At 41.2% G+C, this 24,576-nt stretch overlaps 1 protein-coding gene across 2 annotated transcripts in view; it reads left to right on the top strand.

The window, feature by feature from the left end:
- Positions 1-24,576, top strand: part of magi3a (membrane associated guanylate kinase, WW and PDZ domain containing 3a) — a 112,731-nt gene that overhangs the window by 68,738 nt on the left and 19,417 nt on the right. The window contains exons 3-8 of one of the 2 annotated variants that reach the window (XM_071477245.1): positions 5,460-5,579; positions 16,336-16,542; positions 18,922-19,084; positions 19,931-20,010; positions 20,703-20,760; positions 22,527-22,633. In XM_071477245.1, coding sequence (XP_071333346.1) covers positions 5,460-5,579; positions 16,336-16,542; positions 18,922-19,084; positions 19,931-20,010; positions 20,703-20,760; positions 22,527-22,633 — 735 coding nt within the window. Of the gene's footprint in view, positions 1-5,459; positions 5,580-10,584; positions 14,092-16,335; positions 16,543-18,921; positions 19,085-19,930; positions 20,011-20,702; positions 20,761-22,526; positions 22,634-24,576 lie in introns of those variants that run through there. The other variant, XM_071477246.1, reaches the window with a different exon arrangement.

The following is a 24,576-nucleotide window of genomic DNA, read 5'->3' as shown; positions in this document are numbered from 1 at the left end:
TAACTTTGTGATGTCACAACAGTGCAGTCACTGCTCTCAGCCATGTCCCAAGCCCAGCCCACCTGGACCCACCATCCAACCTCAAATGATTTGGTTGTTTATCTGAAATCTGCTATAAAAAACAGTCAGCCAATCAGAAGAGAGGCTCTGAGCCTAATTGGCTAGAGCTCCAGAGAGAAGCCTGAGAGAGGAGATGAAAAACTACATTGAGAGGGTTTTTGGTACTTAAAACCATAAATATATCTTCTTATGGATATCAACACTTCAAATAAAACACCAGAAAAGTGTAAAATATAAAACATTTAAAGCATTACAGTACACATCATGTTACCCAGTTCTTCACTGAGTCTACTTAAGCAAGTCAGAACGGAAGAACATGAAAACCTGTGCCATGCGTATCCCATGCGAGATGTTGCAGTCTGGCTTCAGTAGCTCAGCATATGTCCCCTGTCCACTCTGCTAATGCAAACCCGTGCCAGTGGCTTATCACAGCGCACTGAGCCACAGTGACCCTGCGAGGAGCCTAAATAGCTGCTACAGCATGGTGCCCATGCTCATTACGGCAGCCCAAGTGGTATCTCAGAGTGATAAAAGCATGACTTCCTTTTTCCACCACACACACAAACACACACACACACCCACAGTGAGGCTTCATTAAGTGTCACTCCTGCCTCCCACAAAAGATGACAGGAGCTCAAGACAGTGCCAGGGGTCCAGGGCACCACCAAATCCTTGAAGCTTGGCTAAATCCCAGCCCCCCTCCTTTGCTTCAACCCACTGCCAACTACCTTTCTCCTTCCCTGGGCATTAATATCTGTCACGGCACAGCAATCAGCTCCATGAGTCTCATTTCAAGATAAAAAAAATGAGGAAATATAGTGGAAATGTAAAAAGAAAGCCCCAGGTTTTCAATCTCTTTTTTGAGAAGATTGAAGAGGGTTCTTTTTAAGTTTTTAAGCCACTGAGACAAAAGACAGACTGTAGCTTTGCATTGATAGAGAATTAAGAACTTAAAAGTAAATTATAAAAACTGCCTACAACATCAGATGAAGTTTTGTTTTATGTATTTCATGTAAAGACTGCATTTATCCACACTCAAAAATACTTGACAGAGAGCCTCAGGGAATAAATGGAGGTGTTGCAAGGTCAAACACAGTAAATGCCAGCAATTTGTTTCTGATTTTTGTTCTTCTGTTTTCAGATTGCCTCTAACATTGTGCTTCTTTCGGTGCATTGTGATATACTAGTCCCTCCATGTTGCAGAAGAAATTAATTATTTTTTTTTTTTTTTAATGAAAGTATCATTCTTAAGTGGTAATTCTCACTTTGGATTAATACATGAGTAAGATACTGCATTAATGAAATAGTAGTAAGGCAGCATTTGCCATATTGTCATGATTCAAATGGCTCACATTTTTTTGGATGACCATCCATCTGTAGCGACTGCCTGTGATATTGACCTTATACAGGAAGTACTCAGATTCCATAGTTTTGTCTTTGAACTTCCTGTTTATGCCAGAAATAGAAAGTGTTGCCATGTTTTGAATAGCATCTGCCTCTCCAGTTTTACAATATCACGTATGGTGGAAAGGACTGTCAGAGCTGGAAGCACAGTGCAGGATCAGCTGGTCAGTCATGTTACTATCATTACATTCGTGATAGTCTTTTGTGTTTTTCTAATGTATAATATATTAATATAACATATTTTTCTTCAACATTAATACCAGTTCATATATCTGTATGAGGTTCAATAAACCCAATATAAACAACATCAGTCCAATTTGTCCATGAAATGGGGTTATTCTTGTCATTATTTGAAATGATGTTATTACTGAAATTATATATTACAGTGTCAGGAAAATTTATGTTAAGTAATCAGTGTCCACACTCTCAAAGCAAAAATCAGCTAGTTTAGTAAGTCCTTAGTTCAAAGTTTGTTGTAGTGGTCTGAGTTTATTAGTATTCCAAAGTATGGTGAGCCTACTGACACACAGATCTGTGGCAACAGACCGGTCAACTGTATGTAAATACAGTAGCGATCAATGGGAACAGGAACTGTGATCCAGAAGGGTGTAACTATAGTTAGGATAAAAAAAATGAAGAACCACATATTTGTATTCACAGAAGATACTTTGAGACACACAAGGGTCAACTTACCAGGGGGCTGGGAGGACTCCCAGACTTAATCAGTCTGCAGTAGTGAGAGCATTTGTAAGACCGTGATGAAATTGAGATGAAAAAGGGAAGGGGACGCTGCATTCAGACTGACAGGTGTCAGAGTCTTCCAGGGTCATATGCCCTGTTCATATACATATTCCCATCATTCCAAGTTTATAGTAGACTGTGTGAAGACTTTTGACTTGTGTTTACCACAGCTAGTGACAGTGATGGTCAATATTGTTCAAGACAGTTATTGTGTATTCATTACAGCCATCATTCAACACTACCTCTTGTTCCACAAATTTAAAAGTTGCCGCTATCTGATCTGGTATCTGTCGGTATAATTTTACAATAGTTTTTTCCCCTATTTCTTTTTTCTTTTCTATTGTTTGGCTGAAACTATTATCTGGTAAATGTGTGTCACTTGGTTTCTAGTGCGCCACTGAGTGTGTGTTCAACCTGCTAGGAGGGAAACACACAATATCATTTACACCTCACACACACCAGAGAGCTTAATTTTGTTGTTAAGCCATAATATAATACACCCTGTAGACCTGGTAACTACTGGTACTTTCTTGTTGTTCATTTGCTTTGTTTTGACGCTGTTTTATATCGTTTTCATGTGGTTGTTTCATCTCTTCAAAGAGAAGCTTGTGAGGAACCACACACAAAATAATGTGTTCTTTTTCCAATGAGAATTGGCAGCAAATTTCCCTGTCTTTTCTTCAAAGCTCCTTATCCCAGTGCTCCTTCTCAGATAACACTTAGATTTCTAGTTTCAACAGTCTTAGTAGTCTCTCTCCACTGTCCATCCATAGCTGGGATGTAATCACACTCTCCCCCTCAAAGCTGTCCAGGCGTGGAGACTGAAGAGATGCTTTGTTTTGTGAATTCACCCATATAGAACTGGGGCTGGTCGATATGGCTTCAAATCAATATCCCGATTATTTCTACCGTTTACCTCGGTTACGAATAATGCATGATTACTTTTGCACTTATCTGCCTCTCTCTATTTTTGAGCCAGGCACTCATATTTGGCAATGTGATTGTGTTCCAAGTGATTTATCAAATTGGTAGTGTTACCTTTGGTCGCTATCCATGTTGCATTCATGGCTATCTGGTAGTTGTGACAATCAGGAGGCGAGGCAGGTGTCTGCATCATTTTTTTTTTTTTTTTTACAAAAAAAGACAATAGCACAACTATGTTTGAAGTGATGTGATTTAAAACTACGGATGTAACCTGAGGCTCCAGTGTTTGTGCTCCAGTCATCCATATGGCCAGCTGTGCTTGGAGTGAATGTGGACTAATGTTAATTGCACAGGGCAGAGGCACGTGACTGAGCATGAGGTAGTATTTGTTAAAGGGAACATCTCAGGAACACACGCACCAGGAAAAGTATTAACCAAATTAATCGACATGAACAAGATCAAGTCGTGAGAGGTTCTAAATGTCAGTTTTGATACTTTTTTGGTTAATTGCCCAACCCTAACTAGAACACATCACTGCAGATCCACAGTAAAATAACATTTACAAATGCACATGATGGTGTGCTAAGAATTAAAACCGTCAAGGTGGGAAAACTGATCCAGCTTGTGTGAGGATCATCAGGTAAGGTAGCTGAATAAACTATTAAAAGCGAAATAACCCAGTTTCCCTACCTTCTTCCAAGAACAAGCTCATATTTCCTCCCTTTGAGGCTTCGCTGGTCTCCTGATTACTCTTTTTGACAGCATAAAAAATGGTCTTTGCAACAGACTAAGCTGTTTTCAGATGTGATGGCTCATCCTGCAGTCAGGATGGATGTTGACACAGAAAGAAAATGAAGAATGGGGATGAGTTCCCTATTAAACTCTGAGTTCAAATCCCCCCCGTGCCTGCAGTGCAACCAGATAGCAGAGCAGTTCAGCTGAGGTACCGTGCAAGCTCTGATTACATCTAAGATGACGGTAAGCAGAGTTGACATGTTGGGGAACGTGAAATCATTTTCATAACAATCTGTTTTTAATGTCTCGCAGATGAGAGCATCAACAAGGCAAAACATGACACTTTTTTAAACTAGTTGCAGCAGTTATGGCAGATAATTATTTAATGGCTGTAACTTTGCAGGAACTGGAAATGCAGTGCAAAGCTTCCACCCTTGAAGCAGCAGCATGTTTTGGGGGGAAAGATATTAATATTTCAAAATGAAGGGGAAAATATTGTGACCTTGAGAGCTCAATGCACTGCAACTTCAGAAATGCAAATAGACAAAATACAATAACATTTAGAAAACATCTTCATCAATTTCACAACACATGTGCAACAGTTTTGCATGTATTTTCTTAAATTGCAATGTGTTGAGCTCTCAGGTCCACTGTAGAAAAGGGGGAAAATAAAGAAGTTGAATATTGAAGCTGCTGCTTCAAGATCAATTCATAGAGAGACTGGCCTTGACCACAACCACTGGCATGACGGAGACAATACACTGTAAAACATGTCACTGATTTTTACTTCCATGACCTTGGAGAGTTAAAACTGTTTTTATAAACCTGAGCAAATACTAGAAACAAGTGATTAGACTGTAATCTGTAATGGTGTTGGAAAGGACTTTTACACTGATGGTGCTCTGGGGACCAAACTTTATTTCTAGGAGTCCACAAATTCATTGTTTGATTTCTTGCAAATAAGAGGTCCCAGAAAAGGTCTGGCATAAACAATGTGTAGTTTAGGAGAATTACACTGACTAGTTACCACTATATATTTATCTTTAATAATTATATGCCATTTTATTACCATGAAAGCTGTGTGTGAGATTGTGAGGAGAAATAACTTGGTGAATACACGGGATATATAGAAGTATCCAATAAATGTGCATAAGGTCAATAGTGAAGTTAGATTTCATCCATTCATGTACTCTTTGCACTCCCCTCACTTTATTTATTGCACTGATATTGTGTTTAATGGCGTCATTAAGGACTAAAAGTGGTGTGGTTGTACACTGAGTGTGCAATTAAAATCCTGTTCATTATCATTATCATCAGTTACACTCCCTCTGTATTCTGACAGCTGTGCTGCTGTGTGCAGGATATTTTTTCTCTGTTTCATATTTGAATAATGAATTCGTAGCTTTGTGGTCTCAGCTCTGTTGACTATTCATGATGTAGATACAGATTCTCCCCTGAGTGCTGTACTTGGACTAGAATCACATCCCTGTGGGCATGTTGGAAACAGTGTCACTTACAAATCCCCCCCATCAGCAAATAGCACTTTCCACTTGTCTGGATGTTCCCCCTGTCTTAAACTGTGTCACTGTTGGCAGGTACCACTCGGCAGCCCAGAGAGGGGGAAGTTCCTGGTGTGGACTACAATTTCATCAGTGTGGGGGAGTTCCGCGAGCTGGAAGAAAGTGGACTGCTGCTGGAGAGTGGCACCTATGATGGTATGTCTGAAACTCAACACATTGTACACAACAACACTGTGAAGGGGAGTGTATAGACCATTTTTTAAAAAGTTGGAGTTGGTGTGAATTACTGTCGGAAAATATGTCAAATATATATCTACCTGAAATAACTTTCGTTATATTGCACTCAATGCTTGTTCAGATTCTTGTTTATTCTTTCTTGGATAATAATATAACATATTTTGGTAAATCCCAGTTGGTTCACATTGTGATTTTTTGTTTTTTTCAGTTAGTGTTAGTGGTGGGATTTTAGGTGGCTCACACATCTGGGTTTCAGTTCATGTGGTCTGGAACAATGAGAAAAAATAAACATTCATATCTGTCAGATCTGGTCTGTTTTATATTCACACTGGCTTTTACCGAGAGCAAAACACAGGAAGTTATCATGACTTACCGCTAACTATTTATTGAACAGTTTTAATAAGTGTCATCCTGCAACATCATCATCGTGACCACTACATGGACCCACATGTGGAAATCAACTCATGCAGCGTTATTCTGCCTCTTGTGCGTTTATCTTTATGATTCACCAAGAAAGAACTGAGCATCATGAGTGTTTTTAGTCAAGACTCCAACCTTGTTGTGAATACTGGGGAATTGAAAGGGCAAAAAATGGTCTTGTCATAATAATATGAGAAGACAGTTACTTTTTGGTTGCTATATTTCTCTTATCGTAAAATGAGGAGCTGCCAAAATAGATAAGTGAGATGCAAACACACCACTTTTTAAACTTCTTTCCACCTTCTGATTTATCAATAAAACCCCTGCACTCACATGGTGATGCACATACATGTTACCATGGTTACCAGTTGATTTTGAACAGGCTGTATATACTCTTTATATAGATCTCAGATAGATTTGATATTATTTCTGCCTTTGAATTTGTGCTAAAACCACATACAGTGTCGACTGTCATGAATTCTCGTCGTTGGTGTCCACAAACTTGCTGCACCAGATTTCACTATCTATCTGTTAGTGTTCAGCTGAGAGCTTTTACACCAGCCTAAAAAGATTCTACCAAACAGGCCAATGCAGCTAAGTTTGTGCAAGCCGCACCAAACAGGTTAGCTGTGAAAGCACACTTAGAGACGAAGTAGATATAATAAAGATAAATCAGGAAGACCATTCGTGGAAAACTACTATCTAAAGAGTGAAAAGTGGCCAAAAAACAGAGTATGAAGTTATCAGTACAGTACAGCGTCGCAGTCCACCCTGGGGACATGGCTGCAGCTGAGGGTGAATCCCCCGTGATGCCCTGAGGATTCGCTTTCTTGTGATTTTGCTGAGCTGTGCACCATGAGGTCATCAGGTGAAGTCAACACATTGCCCATGTCATCAAACTATCACCGTAAATGTGAAGGAACTGGAGATAATTTATCCCCAGGGGAGATTTTGTTCCTGAAAAAGAACAGAACTTCTCCCTGGTCCTTTACATGCAGCGCCGGAAATGTGTTGGCTAAGAAAGAGCTCTCTCATCCGACCTCTATACCCACATCCAGCCCTGGGAGACTGGCCCTACAACCTCGAGCCTGTGAAGCAGTCAGCGGGATGAATAATGGATCTGCTGCTCTGCCCTCACCTGCTTACTGTGACACAACTGAGTGTGTGTTGAAGGCAAAGGTTCAGAAACTCTCTGAAAGTTAATTATTAATGCGCAGACTTTCGACCTGTGAGTCTCCACAGATAAACACACAAACACAGATCTGCAGGCAGATAGACACACACACTTAAATGCAGTAAAAGAGAGGAAGATATATTTAATGAGTGATTGCCCCATGGTGAGTTTGTCACTGATTGCAGCAGCCTTTAGACTACAGATTACACAATTAGCCTTAAGGATCCATTCACACAGAAAAGCAGTCTCTAAACTTCTACTAACATGTATTTTAATGGAAGGATACAAGTCCAAGTATTGTGGTGGGGTAAGAAAGCAATGGTGAGGCAAAAAATTGAAAATTGTGTTTCAGCTTTATATCGCACAGACTCCAGTTTTTCCACTTTTTGTGCCCCCTATTGTTTTATGTTTTTATTGTTTCCATGCTGCCTAGCTGCAAAAAGAATTTCCTTCTTGTGGGACAAGCTCTGAACTGAACTGAACTGAACTGAACTGAACTGAACTTTTGAGAGTCAAAGGCTCAGGGAAAACCACACTCCATTCCAGTCTACTTTTTCATCCCAGTCCATCATTATTCATCTCTCTTTCCCCCTCTTTTGACGTGCTTGGCTTCGTCGGGGCACATTAAGGTTTCTCTGTCTGAACGAGGCCTTACTGTACATGCAGCTGGTTGAATGGAGACATCGACCTGGGCAGCCTCGTTCACCACTGTGACTAATCCTCCAGACCTGTGAACAACTGGGGCTGGATGTAGCCATGGTTAATCTGTAACCAGGGGTGACACTGTCTCCCGCTGCCGCGCCGGAGCCAATATCCGAGACAATAAGCGTTTCACAGATTGGTTGTCATATCGCTCACCAGTAATAGAAAGTAATTTTAGAATGCCAGTATTATGAAACTACTTAACCAAGCATAAAAGAGGAAAATTTTGTGCGTTCATGAGATTACTCCTGAGCATTAATCCACTGCGTTTTCAGCTCTCTACAGTCTTGCTGTCTGCATTCCAAGCAGGTCTTAAAGCAGCAAAGTTGACTCAACCACTGGCAGAGTGGATGAGGAAGTTAACAGAAACAAAAAAACCAAGAGATTGGTTTGCCAGCTTTTGTTTTACAGAAAGATGAAAGTGTCAGGGTGTGAGTAATACTTGTTACCTTGGCTGTGCTGAAACTCTCAAGAATTAGATTTGCTTGTGTGCAAGAGTGTGTGCATCTATGTGAATTAGGGCATATCCAATTTTCTACACGGGTTTCTAGACGGGTACAGAAAAACCATGAGTATGAATCATTCATGGCAGAGACAGGGAGCTGAAATGGACAAGTGAAATGCAAGAGAAGCAGGTGTTGGAAATAAAAGTCAGCAACAGAAGGCCCGGCACAGTAGATGATACAAGGATTCCATCAGATATGCAGTGTTGCATCAACTCTGATGTCTTATTGCTCCCCAATTTATGCTGAACATTTATATAGTCTGTATTCCATATGTCTCATTACACTGAACCACAGCATTTTTTTTTCTAGCTGTCAAAATCAAGGTCAGCAAAGATTAGATTTTTCTGACTTTTCACTGAGGTTCTTATAGTTTGAAACTCCATTAGGCTTTAAAGATGCACGGCTCCATCCATGTATGCATACAGGACTGGCATAAGAAACATAACCATGATGACATGTTGGAGGTTTCAGGTAGTGTTGTGGGTCCCTGAGGGCTCAATGCACTGCAACTTAAGAAAACACATGAAAATAGACGAAACACAATCGAAGTCAGAAAACATCCTCATCAATTTGACAGCACATGCACTGCAAATACGCGCACCACAGGCAAATACAGAAACGCACTGCAAGTAGCACAGGTGACAACTGAAGTGTTTGTGAATTTTGATGTTAAAAGCATTGTCCCAGCTTGGTTCATCACTTTTTATATCGCCCTTTAACACTTCCGCTGTTGTCTGTGGCACATGCAGCATATTTCTGTTTTTGCTTGTGTTGTATTTGCAGCACCCCCACCCTCACCCAGTGTCAGCTGGGATTGGCTTCAGCCCCCCCACGACCCTGTACGGATAAGCGGTATGGATGGATGGATGGATGGATGGATGGATGGATGGATGGATGGATGGATGGATCTATCTATCTATCTATCTATCTATCTATCTATACATACATGTGTTTTCTTAAGCAACAATACGATGAACTCTCAGAGCCACTATACAATGGCTTGCTGTAAGGATGCAGTGGAATATAAAACACTACAGATTGGTACAACACGAGTGAAGCATGAAAGACCAGAACAAAGAGAAAAATGACATTATTATAGACAAGACAGCAGTGTGGTCCTTTCATTGCCTCTGACAGTTGCCGTCTGTAGCTGTAGACCCACAAGGGACTAATTTGACAGGGGAATTGTGCCACACAAAATTTATTCCCTTTGACAATCTTTACCGGAAAAGAAACAACCATTTACCATCCCCTTGTTTCCCCCACATTGCCTACATCCATTTTATAATAGGGACTTTTTTGGGATCATAGGCCTTGTGACATTTTGAGGCAAAGCTGCATAGCTGTGGATTAGATAGAAACAGGGCAACAGGCCAGAAGTCAAAGAGCAGAGAGGGTGCAAAGGTGCTGTTCTAGCGACAGCTGCCCGCTCCTAGGCACTGGCAACAGAGAGGCCTGGAAGATTAAGAAGTACCCCAGCTTTTAGGACTGCACTGCTGATAATACAGTTGGATTAGTATTGTTTTTTGCGCAGGTCCAAATGAGAACGAGAAAAGCTGAAACAGAAAGTGAAAGAACAATAGATGGATGGATAAAGTAAGGGGGATTAGGATGGATGAGAGCAGCTCAATGAGAAGATATGGATGGTGTGTAATTTATAAAGGGTGTCACTACACAGACAGAGGAGATGAACATAAACCGGAGAGGAAGTTTATTTATGAGAGGCAGGTCATCTAGCAGTGAAGATAGTGGAGCCGTGCACCACACACACACACAAGCACAGGGAGTAGAGTAGAGGAATGCAGGGTAGACAAGGCTGGCTTGTGAAGTGTGGTCATCCATGCCAAGCAGCACCTGAGCTCTGTGCCAAGACTGGAGCACAAGATGGGCTTCACCCGCCTGTGGCACTGGCAGTCAGCGATGAGGCCCGGGCAGACTGGGCACTGCCCAGGAGTGGAAGCCCATTCTCAATGATTAATGAGAGTCTGTGACTGTGGCTGGCAGGTTCAAAGAGCCAGAGGGGAGGGAGGGGGGGGGGGGGGGGGGGGGGGAGGGGGGGGGGGGGGGGGGCCTGGGAGGGCGATTGTCGGGGCTGAGCCAAAGTTCAAAACCCTTGAGGGGGGTTTTCCCCAAACTTTCACAACATAAGGGAAGTCTCCGATTTCCATTTGTGTTTGAAAACATTGCCACAAAACCATTTGCTTGCATTTCACATTGCTAAATGACCATGACTGTAAGAAACTTTGCTGTGTAGAATTTCCATCACAGCTTATGATGAGGGTCTTATGAAGGATACAGTGAGATTTAGAGAGGTTATGTCTCACTGCAGATGTAACTCTGGTCACAGTTGTAGTCACATTTTATTCAGATTCTCACGAGTTGGAGATGAGACATACTGGCAGCTGCTGACTAAAACAGATGGCTTGATATCCACACACACACACACACACACACACACACACACACAGACATCCTTTCTCACCCATAAACACACATAGCCCTAGTAGCACACACTTAAACTTGGAGTCTTTCCGGGCAAGTTTAATAAAAAAAAAAAAAGTTCCCTCTGACATGAAACTACTTCTTACTCACAGCAACCCCAGCCGTGCATGTGTAATATGAGCGAATGGCTGTGTAGTTCACTGACGATGCCAAGTAAATGTTGGCCCAGGCTGTTAAAATGAAAATGGCTTTGCTTTACACTGCCCACCCACCACTTTCAGAAACCTGCAAAATGTAATAACAGAGTGCTGAATTTATCCGCCCTCTGTGCACACTGTTTCTGCTGCTTTTACCTTTAACACGACTAGTACTTGTCATTTTGCCACAGCATGACAAAGGATTTAAATTACATAAGCCACTGATGACCAAAAATGTTGAACTTTACAGTGTGGTGAACTGTAATATTTTTATCCACTGTCCTTTTCTGAGTTTAAGACTAATCTTGCCACTAAATAGTTTGAATAGCTACTGAGATGTGTATTAATCTCATTGGCAGTTTTTATCCTTCTAGTCAGTCTACATTTTGTATACTTATTTTGTATACTCTATAATTGTTGAGATGCTCATGCAGCTGAAATGTTTGTGAGTGGGTGATCTACAGCATATTGTAGAATCTGGAGGTCAGAAAATTTGACCCATCATTAAGGAACAGCTTGCTAGATCTTAGTGTAATTCTTACTGTAATTTGTGCTCCATTTCTTGCCTGTTGTTACATGTAAAATAGAGCAGCACAGCTTGTTGATTTGTTGATTCAGTGCCCATATCAGCAGGTGTCTATTTTTGTCACACACACACATAGTCATGGGGAGCTATTAGTGTTGTGGCTCCCAGGCTTTTTTTCCCTCCTTTTTTCCAATAATGAACAGCCCATTAATCTAATGCAGTAATTACGGTTGTTGTTTGACGTGGCCAAAGAGTGACCAGACATTCTGTTCAAATCGGGGCTTTTTTCCCCTAGTATTTGTCCTGGCATCCCAATATGAAAGGCCTTTGTCCTGGTAATTGCACCAAGGACATTTATGAGGCAGAAATACTTTATATATCAGGGCCGTGGGCAGGTTAGATCAGTGCTTTCTTCCTCACCCTCAGTCTTTGTAAGAGATCACAGCATCAGTTGTTAGGGAAAACACAGCAGTAGCATCAATGTTATCTACTAGTGCTGCAGGAATTAGTCCTAAAACCTAGAAATCAGGTAAGGTCAATAAGGTCCGTAGTTAAGACAAGCTGAAGACATTTTCATGTTAAACATTATCACGCTGAACACAAAAACTGATCTTCTCACCAGTCCACCTTTACAGCCTTGTGTTTCAAACTATCACTAACTTGTATAAGAAAAGGCTTTTGTAGAAATGGTAAGAGCTAAATCAAACTTCAGTTTGGAAGTTTAGGTAATGTGGTGACGTTGAAGTAATGTGACGATGGTTTAATCCATTTATAGTCTAACATTAGCTTTTTATTTCTGGCAGTTGTGTTTGAGTATCATAAACTTTTGTTTGTCACAGAGCTCATTTTCTGCAGTAATCCAAAAGCCCATGTAAAAACCTCACTGTCTTTTTGTCAAGGGAACCAGGGTGATGCTAACTTTTGGGTTGGCCTACAAAAATACATCATCCCTGCAGAAGGAGGCAGCTATAAAGTCACTGAATTTGGAAGATTAACTGGGCAAACATGCCAATAAAGTTTGCTCAGACTGTAGTTTTTTATATTCAGTGGAAAGAATGTTTGGCTCTATGGAGCCAAAAATATGCAAATGTTTGAACACCCCTGGAAAGATGACATATTTTGTTGATTTTTAAGTAGGAGAAAAATCCCCAAATACAATCCCTGCAGCAAACAGACATTAAAATGAGCCTTTCTTCAAATGTTAATGTGTAGCTTAGAAAAAAAAAAGTAATTGTGACATGTGCAAAAGCTTGGGCAGCCAGTGGCACAGGGAATAGAAGGAAGAACAGGTTCCAGTAAATATCAGCAAAGTGTGGATGCAAATGTCCTGCAGTCAGTTGAGAAACTGAAACTAGAACAGGGGCTGGCTCCTACAACAGGATGATGATCGAAAGCAGAGCTCTGAATTCAGCATCAACTACTTGTTATGTTTAGTTTGGCTTTTTCTGGCCTTTGTGCCAACATCATGTCTCCAGACAGCAGTGGCAATGTTAAGTCTTAACAGGTTTTAGGCTTGAGTAAGAGCCTATAGTACTGTTAACAACCTGTTAACTTACTCATACTGTATAAAAAGTTATTATCACATGATTAAGGTTGTAGCAACAATAATCTTAAGTATCAGTTAATCTGCTGAATATTATCTTGATTAATAAGTTAATAGTTTAGTCTTTAAAATGTCCAAAATAGTGTGAAAAAATTTATAAATGAAAAAATATGTGTAATTTATTCCTAACGATCTGTCTAAAACCCACAAAATACGTTTTTTGCTTGAAAATGAATCTATTATTAAAATGTTTTCCATCACCTAATCGATTAATTCATTAATTGTTGCATGATGCTTCAGTTAATCTTGACCCCGACAGTTTCTGACATGTTCAATACTTTATCAAATAAGGCATTTCTTTTCACTCAGGCGGGATAACGAATCATCACTTTTCCTAGTAGAATGAATGACAACTAATACAGCATCTGTTTCAATCTGATATACTTTAGTTGTCCATTCACTTATTTATTTATTAATTATGCATTAGAATCACAAATGTTCACCTGTTTGATCAAGCCCATTGTTGTTCCCCATGTCCGAGCTGCTTTCAGTAATTAAATCTATTCCTGTTTGTGCAGCTAGTTGAAATCTTTGATATGATAAAACATGATATGTACAAATGTCGCTTCAAAAGAAAAACAGGACTTGTTTGTCACATTAGAATATTAATAGGGAATTCTATTAAAAATTCTAATTCTTTTTAATGGAACAGTGGATAATGAGCAACTACTATGTTACATTATGATTATACATCGCACTAAATAAAATAATAGAGCTGTTAGTAGACACCTGGGGACGCTGTACCCCGTAGTCACAAAATATAAATGCTAGATTAAATTGCAAATTGTAAAGATAACAAAGTAAAACTAAATGATTAGTCACATGAGATTCAAGTAAACAGCTCATTTAATGAACCAAAAGTCCTGAAGCCTCAAAGAGACGTCTCATTTCATTGTTCAGGTAAAGTTAAACCCACCCAGCCTCTAGTTGTTTGCGTTTTTTTTGGGGGTTTTTTCTTTTTTAAGGTTGTGTGGTTTTCCATCTGCACTGGATGATGTTATAAATTCTCCTCCAAGACTGCTCCTCACATTGTGGCTCATTAGTACAGTATAATTACAACACTATCCATCTCAGTGCACTTCCTTATTGTGGCTACTGTCTTCCAGCTCCCTGCTAATGTGCACTTAACAGAGGCTACATGTGCGTTTGTGTGAGCTCCAGGAGCTGATAAGTGCACAGAGCAAATTACCGCTTCTAATTTAACTCCCTCAATTTGCATTGTGTCAGTAAGCTTCCTGTTAATTACAAACCTAGTAAAGGATTTAATGGTTTTCAATAAGGTACTGATATTAATACTTATTAAATTAGAACACGGATTATTATAATTACCTTCACCAGTTATGATGTATGGTCTAACATGACACTATTTGACACTGTTTAGTAGATGTGTTGATTGTTTATTTAGCACACCATAATTACATGTGATGAAAAACTGTGCATCTGTAAAGTCTTGACAAGTTGTGAAGGTTATGTCCACTTTGCTGTCATCCCAACTTTGAAATTACATGTGAGACCAATCAATCTGTATCCTTTCTTTCTTTCAATATTTTAAAAATTTTCAAAATATTTATTTAAATGAGAGAAATTAAAATCTAAGAAAGAATGGTCTCTATAGAACCATAATTTTATTGTCACTAAATTTCTCTTTTCCTCTGCTGCTGCTGCCGGTCCTTCCTCCTTTGTTCCCATTCTCTTGTTTCTCTCTCTACCTCCCAGTAGTCTCCTTTGTCACACTATCTGTCCATTCCCTGATGTGCCGTTTAACTGCTACAGTACAATTTTCAGCTACTCAGACACAGATCAGTCTTAACTACGCTGCAATCCCACACAAACACTGGAGGACTGCAGTTTCCCAGAGACTGAAAAAAACCAATGAATCAACATTTGTACCATACCTTTCCCAACTATTTCACCTCTTGTGCTTTTAAGTTTTGATTCTTTCTGTGATTTCCTTATTCTCAAGAGTCCTGCATGGAGAGAGTATATAGTGAGTGGTAAAGTGGGTCACCCTTCTTTTATATAGTTGAGGAAAGTCTCGCTCTGTGGACTAAGGCTGTTTCCTGCCTTAGGCACCAACATGACAGCAAAGGCAAGTTAGTAGACTTAAAGGGACAATCAAGTGCTGGAGAACCTACTTTGGCATAAATGATGTAGTCACAGTTCCTCGTGGAGTGAAGCAGTAAATATGACTGAACAGTCCAAGCTTTTACTGCATTAGTGGATCAAAATACTAGTAGAAATCATAATAATAACAACATATATATAAATACAGTAAAAATCCATATACCATATAGGACATAAATAATGAAATAAAACAATAAATTTTTCTTCTGATAGCCAGCATCTTGGCCAATCAGAAGCCATATCTTTATTGTTACATAAAGAGCTCTTAGATGGTTGGCATGCCTTGTTATCAGCAGGTTTGGGTCCAAGGAGACAACAGGACCCTCTTGTTGTTTTGGAGGAAGCATAAGATACTGTGGGTAAACTTTCCGTGGAACAGCAATGTGGGTCAGAAGTGACAGCAATAACAACACTCAGTGGGAATCAGCAAAGACTAAATTGCTTTAAAAATCCAGGGAATGAAACACTTTCCCTTGTCTGAGAGACTATTCCAAAACCTGAGATTTATGACCGCAAAATCTTGGCTTCATTTTGTTCCAACCAGTGAGGCTCTGCCGGATATGATTTGTAGCTAACAACCAGACTCTTCTGTGCTGTTAAACATATTTAAACAACAGTTACAGCTGAGGTGATCTGGGCTCTTCTTCATCTGTTCTGTGGTGCACGAAGCCATAAAGAGACCTGTAATTCTTTCCTAAAGTATTTAATCTTTGTTGCTGTGTGTGTCTGTGTGTGTGTGTATGTGTGTGTACATGTACATTGTGGTACTCCTATACTCATGAAGACCAAATCTTCTCACTGGGTAGAAAAATCTTCAAAACAAGGTTGTGCTGCAATTTCTCACTCTACTCTTAAGTTTAGAAGTGGATGCTGAGTGTGGGAGTTATTTATGGCTAGGTGTGTAGTTAAAGATAGGATTATGCAATGAATTTTGAAAGCCTCCATGTGTATATATATATATATATATACTATATATATAAGTATATATTTGTTTTCTCTGTCTCCCTCTCTTCATTCCAGGCAACTACTATGGGACCCCGAAGCCCCCTGCAGAGCCCAGCCCTGTGCAGCCAGACCTGGTGGACCAGGTTCTGTTTGATGAGGAATTTGACACAGAGGTCCAGCGAAAACGCACAACCTCTGTCAGTAAGATGGATAGAAAGGACAGCGCTGCACCAGAGGAGGAAGAGGAAGAAGAGAGGCCTCCTATGGTCAACGGCCTGGCTGGTGAGAGACACACACCTCTGTCTTTTATGTTCCACTTTTTCTATAGTTCACACAGCTAGTTGTAATGCAGCTCTGTTCCAGACTGCATTTGTCTCATTTAAACCCCAGTATTGTTTCTTTGCTTCATTTATTTATTTGTCTAGCAGTTCATTATATCAAAATGCAAAACAGCAGGACCTTTGTTTTTCTTTCCTCCTGATCATTCTTCTCTCCAAACAAACATTCTCTGGATTATCTGTTCTGCATGTGAGGTCAGCACTAAATCAGAGACATTATTAGGAAGGACTTAGATTAAATCACAGCCCAGCAATGTCAAGAAGTCTGTCAGGGATCAATAGAAGCAGTCCCTCGGTTAGAGGGATAGACTTTGTCCTTGTTTGATTCCCCTACAAGGATATCCTCACAAGTCTCACACAAAAATGTGTTTTAACGAATGTTGAACTATTGTTTTCGTTGTGAAAGACATTGGAAAGCCTCTAAAATGTGCCAATAATGCATATGAAATATTTTTTTAATTCTGTAACCATTCAACCATTTTAAACTAGCCAACTGAACAACGTGGCAGCTTCTGGCTCTTTGCTGCTCCAGCTGGAGCAGGCCCCCGTCAGCTGGCCTGTCCTCTGTTATGGCTTCAATGACAGGCCCCTAACCAGCCTCAAACAGCCTGGTGCAGTATGGCACTGCCAATCTAGATTGTTTGCCAGAGGAGCTGCTCTGCAGAAAAAGTCCCAGTGCTGCAAAAAACAGCTATCATCCAATGCATATTGTCTGACATTACCGATTTTGTTATTTTGTGTATTTTTGTAAATCTTGAGGAGAACCAGCCAAACATCATGTCACCACATGCAGCACAATTACCACAGTTTAGAAGACAAATTACAGAAGCGTAATGCATTGAGTTGAGGAAAAAAAAAATCCTGCTATTTTTCTGAGAAACAAAAAAATCTGCTGCTGATTATCTCAGAATTCTGAGATCATAATTTAATTAGATAATTTATACATTTTTGAGATTATTATTAATTTAATTAGATTATTATCCAAGAATTGTGAGATTATAATCTCATTAAATCAGAAAAACAGAGCAGAAGATTTTTTATCCTCAAGTAAATGCATTACGCTTCTGTAACATAAATTAATATTCAACATTCATGGAGGAAGAAATTGAAGTAAGTTGTTTAACTGACAGCAGGTTTTTTCTTGGTATAGGCTGTGAGGATTTTTTCTCAATCTGAGGACGATAAGAGCATCTTTGTCATTACCATATTATTGCTGTCGCTATCACATGCTAAGCATGAACTGAAGGAACTGGCCTTCAAAACCCCCAGCCATCTGGAACATAGAGTGTTATGTGTTAAGTGTTAAGTCTATTATACCTTAGTCAGCATGTGGATGGATTGGATTGCTGAAATGGTGAGGATGTACAACAAAAGTGACAGAAAACATACCGTATGACCATGCCTTGAAGGTAGTTCAATAATGGTCATGCATTACTGTGAACAGCCATTTTTCCTTTGTGTGCCTTCAGCATTCTCGTCAGTTTGTGCAGCTTGCACGCCCGCATTTGTAACAGCCTCGGTTTATTTCTCTTCAATGGCTGAAAGGGGCTATTGCCTAGAGCAACTGTCTGTATGTATGTCATTTATCCTGACTTTATAAGTGGAGAAAACCCTCCATGTTCCGTCATGAAAAAGAGGCCCCAATTTCAGCACAAAAAGCTCTTGACTTCCTCCAGTCAACAGCTGTCAGTTTGTATCCCTACCATTCAGCTACCCCAGCCAAACAGACTGAGCATTCAATGCCATGATGAAGCTAGGTCATACACAGCCAGATGAAAACCTGCAGATAAGAGCCTCACACAGACAGGCGCACACACACACACACACACACACACACACACACACACACACACACACACGTGTCAAGATTAGACAAACACACACACATGCAGCAGCCTGTGTGATACTAATAGAGTAGTGATGTGGTGCTCGTGGCTGGGCTGAAGCGTTGGTCAGCTCTGCCCTTGCCTGGGAGGCAGTTCCCAGTACATCGCTGCTGACATGCAAATCCTATGGCAATTGCTGTGCTTCCGTCCTCTCTCCGTGCACTCTCTCTGTCTCTCTCTCTCTCGCTCTGTCTCTCACTACCCCTTCCTCTCTTGTGGATGTAACCGTCCACCCAGTGTACAGAGGAAGAGCAGCTCGAGCAGCAGGCAGCAGCAACAGCAGCAGGGAGAGATGCAAGGAGCCCAGAGGAGCTCCAATGGCGCCACACTCTCACCTCCTGTCTCCTTTTCCTTCTACCATCTCCCGTACCCCTACTCCCAACCTCTTCCTCTGTCTGTCTCCATGCCCGTGTCCCTCTCTCCATGCCGGGCCCCAGAGCACAAGGACAAGGCGGAGTGGAGGAAGACGGTGCCCAGCTACAACCAGTCAGCTGGGGCCATGGAGCTGCGTGCATGGAGCACACAGGATGAAAGTCAGGATCCCTTGCCTAAAAACTGGGAGATGGCCTACACAGAGACTGGCATGGTCTATTTCATAGAGTAAGTAGCCTTTCTACTGCTACTTGCCTGCCTTGTTTTGGTCCTTTGGTTACTCTCCCATTACATCAGCATTGTGCTAATCCTCGTCCCAGTACTCTTCCAGTTCATGTCTTTTTAAAGCCAAATGTGTTGAGAGATCTGGCAGTGGGTCCCCTCTACATGCCCATCCAGCACATTCCTCTGTGCTGCATGAAACCAGGTGCTGGACGCGGGAAACTACGTGCAGGCTCTTTATGTTGTTGGTGATTAAGTTTTTCTTTTATTTCCCCTGTGTTTGATGTGGGCTTTGTTGGCCGGCGCTAAAAGCAGCAGGACTGCATTGTTTACCTGGCCTGTTAGTGTGGCGAGCAGTCAATGCTGAGACGCTCAGAGAGCCAGGTGCTGCTGCTCGCCGCTAAATCAATAGCTCATTCTGCCACTGAGAGAAACAACAGGCTAAATGGAGTTCACCACCCCTGACCTACTCTCTCAGTTCTGCTCTTTATGATGCTCTGCAACTGCTCACTCTTTCTCTCTGTAGTCTGTGTATACCTCCTTTTCCTCCCTCATCGCTCTCTCTCTCTCCCACTTCCTTGTATCTCAAAGAGTCCATAGAGCTTTGTTAAAATTTTACAAATATTGTAAAGACTCCTTTAATAAGCCTTTTGATCCCAAAAGATTAGACCTTAGTTTCAGGGAGCTTTTAGCTCAGTTTATTTGTTAGAGGTGGTGGAATAACTCCAGGGTAAAGTGGCTCCAGAGAGTCTCCAGTGCTAATTGGTAATTGCTAATTTTCACAGTATCTTAAATGTTTTTTAGATGTTTTCTTTACTGTGCCTAAAGCCCTGTCTCCTCTTTGTACTTCAGTCACAACAGCAAGACCACCACCTGGCTGGACCCCCGCCTCGCCAAGAAAGCCAAGCCCCCTGAGAAATGCGAGGAAGGAGGTGAGACAATATCTGCAGATAGTTCTGTGGTAGCAACATTTGTATGGGCACTTACACCCCTCAGTCCCACTCATGCTCTCCTCCCTACCCACACACACTTCCACTACTTCATCCCAACTCCCTGCTGCATAGAGGAGAGTGTGTGTGCCCGCCTCTCTAAAGGGGGGCGCTGGCTAACAGACGGAGATTGAACAGCTGAGCGGGCCTGGTCACAGTCGCACTGGTGACACAGCACAAACCTCCGGTCTCCAGTCTGCCCCTCTCCTCCTAATGGCTTCGGGGACACACGCAGGCAGCTCATCAGTGTAGCATCTCTCAAAAGGCAATTTTCTATGGCCCCTCTTGCGTAAAGATCTCCTCTGCGACGCATGTGTTTGTCACACAGCGGCAGAAACTCAAGATGTTGCACACATACACCCCGCTGGAGAGGAAGGGTATTATTTTCCAGGGGAGGCTGTATTAAAAAAAAAGTCCTTCCTCCTCCCTGCCTCCTCCATGTTGTGTATTAAACCCTAAACACAATGACAGTGACTAATAAAAGGAGGCCTCCTGTTCTGTAGGTGTAGGTAAGCATGCTGTGAAGCTGCCAGTCAAAGCAACATGCCTCATTGCGTGTGTCCAATTGTCCATGTCGTGTCTCAGCAGTATCTGAAGTGATTTGAGTCTGCCTTTTTCCTTGTGTTCTCCCCCAGAGCTGCCCTACGGTTGGGAGAAGATTGAGGACCCCCAGTTCGGCACCTACTACGTCGAGTGAGTAAACTTCTCCTTTTGCCAGATGCGGCATACATGGCTACATCTGTGAATTGCTGTGGCTGTAGATGGCTTACTCCATGCTTATATTGAGTCTTTGTTAAAGTTACAGTCAAACTCTATGCAGGGCTTCAGTCTACACCTTTGTGGCTCCTCTGAAGCTATGTCTGCATGTTTGATTTCACCACATGTACAGAAGCATTAAATGTGGTGCTGTTGAATCTCTTGTGGACCATATGATAGATGCATATTATGCTGTTGTCCATACAGTAGTTTCCCACAGTCCTGCAGAAAGCAATTATGTCAGCACTGACAATACTGGTGTGGTACAGCTTTGTGTGTGTGTGTGTGTGTGAGAAAGGGAAGAGACAGTGAAGACAGCAGACAATGAAGGTTTAGGATCCCTGAGAGAGAAATAAGGGCGAGATTCCATTCTGATCAAGAGTGTAAACAAGAGCACAATGTTTCATTTTAGTCCCATTAATGTGGACAAAGAGGAAGAGACCTGCAGGCAGGGAGGGGGTGGTGGGCTGTTTATGCAAGAGGGTCACTGAGAGGCTGCCTTTCCTCTGTCTATGTCTCTTTGTCTGGCAAATGTTGTTGTGAATGAATGACCAAATGCGACAGTGTGGCACAAAGTCTCATTATTTCCTCAACTGCCACACAATACATGAGGTGTGGCAATTAAGGAGTGAGAAAGTGAGACTGAGAGCAGCGAGTAAATGAAAGAGTGGAAATGAAAGAGAGGGGAATGTTTATCTCTTCAGATTTAATGGCGAGGGTATCTCTGTGCATGAGTCACACACAGCAAGAGCGCAGCTTTTTTTTTTGTTGAATGCATGCGCGCGTATATATCCTACCAGTGTCTCAGCATGTGGCTGATTCACTGTGCAACATCAAAGCATTTTGTCTTCCCACTGTGCTGTCATGACTGGGATTTACAGCTGTTAAAGCTCATTACGCAGATGATCTACCTCTCTCTCTATTACCATCTAAGCGTGGAGGGACATTTCTCCAGGTAGCAGCAAATGTTTCAGTGTGCAGGTGTGACCTGCGATTCATTAATTGTTTTTTAGATTGAGTTTGGTGTTAAATCCCCAAAGTATATCTGCAAGGCTGTTTATTGTAAGAAAGAAGGACATCTCTAGGCATGTAATATGATAAAGGGCACATTGTTGTTTACATCTATGCACAGTATATTGAATCTTTAGATCCTCGGCTTATAATGCATTGAGCAGATGTTTATCCCATCATGATAATGTGGACCGTCACAGCAAAGATTGCAACTGATCTTCTCTGGGCTCCTCTCATCAATTCAATTTCTTATTTCTGAGGTTTGGACATGCTCTCAATTCTTCTGTGTATGTGGTTTGTGGTGTATATACTGTATTAGAACAGTCTGTATGCTGTATGACATGCTGTCTACCCAGCATGGTTATGTCACATCCAGCCCTTATAGTCAAATCACAGGTTTGCATGACAGGCAGAGAACAGTATCAGCAGTGTGGACAAGCTGTGCTCTGCGAGGCCAAAAGGTAAAAAAACCACAGACGAACACAAAAACAGAAACATTAGCTGGCAGCTCAGACTGTGTGTAGTCAACTGACGTAGGTGAGTGAGTAAAAATAGTAGGATGTGTGATGAGCAGGGTGCCAACAAAAACAGGAAAAACAGAAACACGCTTGCTATGCATGCTCAAGATTTGTGTTGCAGCTTCTACTATTTACAACTCTTGTTCATCTAATGTTCTTGTTTCGCTTGTGCAGCCACATCAACCAGAAAACCCAGTTTGAGAATCCAGTGCTGGAAGCAAAGAGAAAGTTGAGTGTGGACACACCCACAGCAGTACCACCGCCTGCAGCCACGCCCTCAGGTAAATGCACCCACAAACAAATCATCTGGAGCAAACTGCAGACATGCTATTTACGGGAGTTTGAAGTGAGGAAGGATCTGCAGCTGAGTGAGAGCATTCCTGTCATTCCTGTCATTCGCATTTCTTCTTTTTTTTCCTGAATTTCATGTAAACAAGTGGCCATGAGGAGAAAATGAGAGAATCATTAAATCATGAGAGATGGCAGTTTGTTTTAGGAAAAGTAAGAATTTATTGTTGGCATAGAGTGTTTTTTCAGTTTGGGAAAAACTCAACATGATACCTTTATTGTGGTTTTAAACAGATCTTGAGTCAGTTTTGCAATATTTAAATTAATTGTCAGTGTTTGGATTGAGGGCCAGGAAGCTTTCCGCTAGCTGTTCATCGGAAATGGACAGGAAGTGAGATCATTTGCTCTAAATTGCATCCTGGAATGTAAGAGAGAGATGATGAGAGATTAGAGAGATGATTTAAATGATCCTTAAAAGATATAAAAATCTTTTTCTTTTGTTTTTTTTAATATTTTTATTTTTATATTAAAGCTACACTAGGAGCATGGCTCCAGTGTCAGTGAGCCACTTGGTTTACCTCTTTAGCTAAGGCTGAAAAATCTCACTAACTACTGGATGGACTGACATGAAATTTGATACTGAATCCTGCTGACTTTGATAAAACCAAGAGTTTTACTTTAGTGCCACCATGAGGTTGACATCTGTGGCTTTGAGTGAAATGTCTCAACAGCTACTGGATGGAAAATCTGGTCAAGCAAATGATATCCTTCTCAGAATTAATTGTAATAACTTCAGCCAAAACAGCCCTTCAGCCCTAACTTTTAATCTAGTGCCATCATTAGGTCGGAAATAAAATTTTCTCAAAACTTTGGTTTTTCACCAAAAACCTGTAAAACTAATGCCATTGCTGTCAGCCTCTGCTACTCTTTGTGTTAAGTGATAATTAACAAATGTTAGTATGCTAACATGCTAAATTGATATGGTGAACATGGTGAACATTTTATCAGCTAATATCATCATGCTTACAATGTGTTGAACATGTTAGAATGCTGACATTAGCATTTAGCTCAAAGCACAGCTGTACATGGAAATACAGTACATGGAAGTACACCTTCATAGAGCTGCTAGTGCAGCCGTAGACTTGTACTGTTGTTCGAACTATTAGACTAACAAGGACAGATTTCAGCCATAGGTATGCAACATTTTATTACACATAATGGTAGAATAAATTATGGAGGATAATGTGTAGTTCACGTATCAAAGGTTGACACCAGGGGCTCAATCTTACACCTGTCTGTCCTTGCTAGTTTCAGACCAACACCGTTGCCATTTTCTCGTCGCTTTCTCATTGTTATATAGCAAATACAAATACAGTTCCGCCCATTTGAGCACCCACGGGCATGTTGGTCTTAAAACAAGGTGTGATCAGGCACATTGTTGCTATTTCGAGGCAGCACAAGGCGATTGTGTGATTGACCAACAAAAACCTGGTCTTAAGTCAATGGCGCAGTATTTCACTGTTATTTTACAGGCCCATTATCAAGAGAGTAATATGCACCTACATAGACGGGCGCACAACGCGCATATACAAGCAGAGGGTGCCAGATTGTTTCCCATTCATCATCTACACTAAATTTGTCCCACCACAGTTTCATAATAACCCAAAAATGTATTTACACTTTTCATAATATAACATAAAAGATCGTGTAACGTTGTGATTTGTGCCATTGCTTCTTGGCAGAGCTGTGCGCAACGCATTGATTCGCTCAGCCTGTCTTTGCCCCTCGGGCGCAAAGAGCTGCTGTATACATGTGCTGGGACTGGGCTCACTGGTCAGTCACAATATGTAATCAAGTAGCCACAAATAGAATCTAATTCTGTGTGAAACACTGCACCATTATAATTGCAATTCACCAGGGTGGCTGGCTTTTAAAG

The sequence above is a fragment of the Trachinotus anak genome, unplaced genomic scaffold (assembly GCF_046630095.1).
Source record: "Trachinotus anak isolate AG129_WGS33_773 ecotype Australia unplaced genomic scaffold, CSIRO_AGI_Tana_v1 ptg000004l, whole genome shotgun sequence".
Lineage (NCBI taxonomy): Eukaryota > Metazoa > Chordata > Actinopteri > Carangiformes > Carangidae > Trachinotus > Trachinotus anak.
This window is presented reverse-complemented; position numbering and strand designations above follow the sequence as displayed.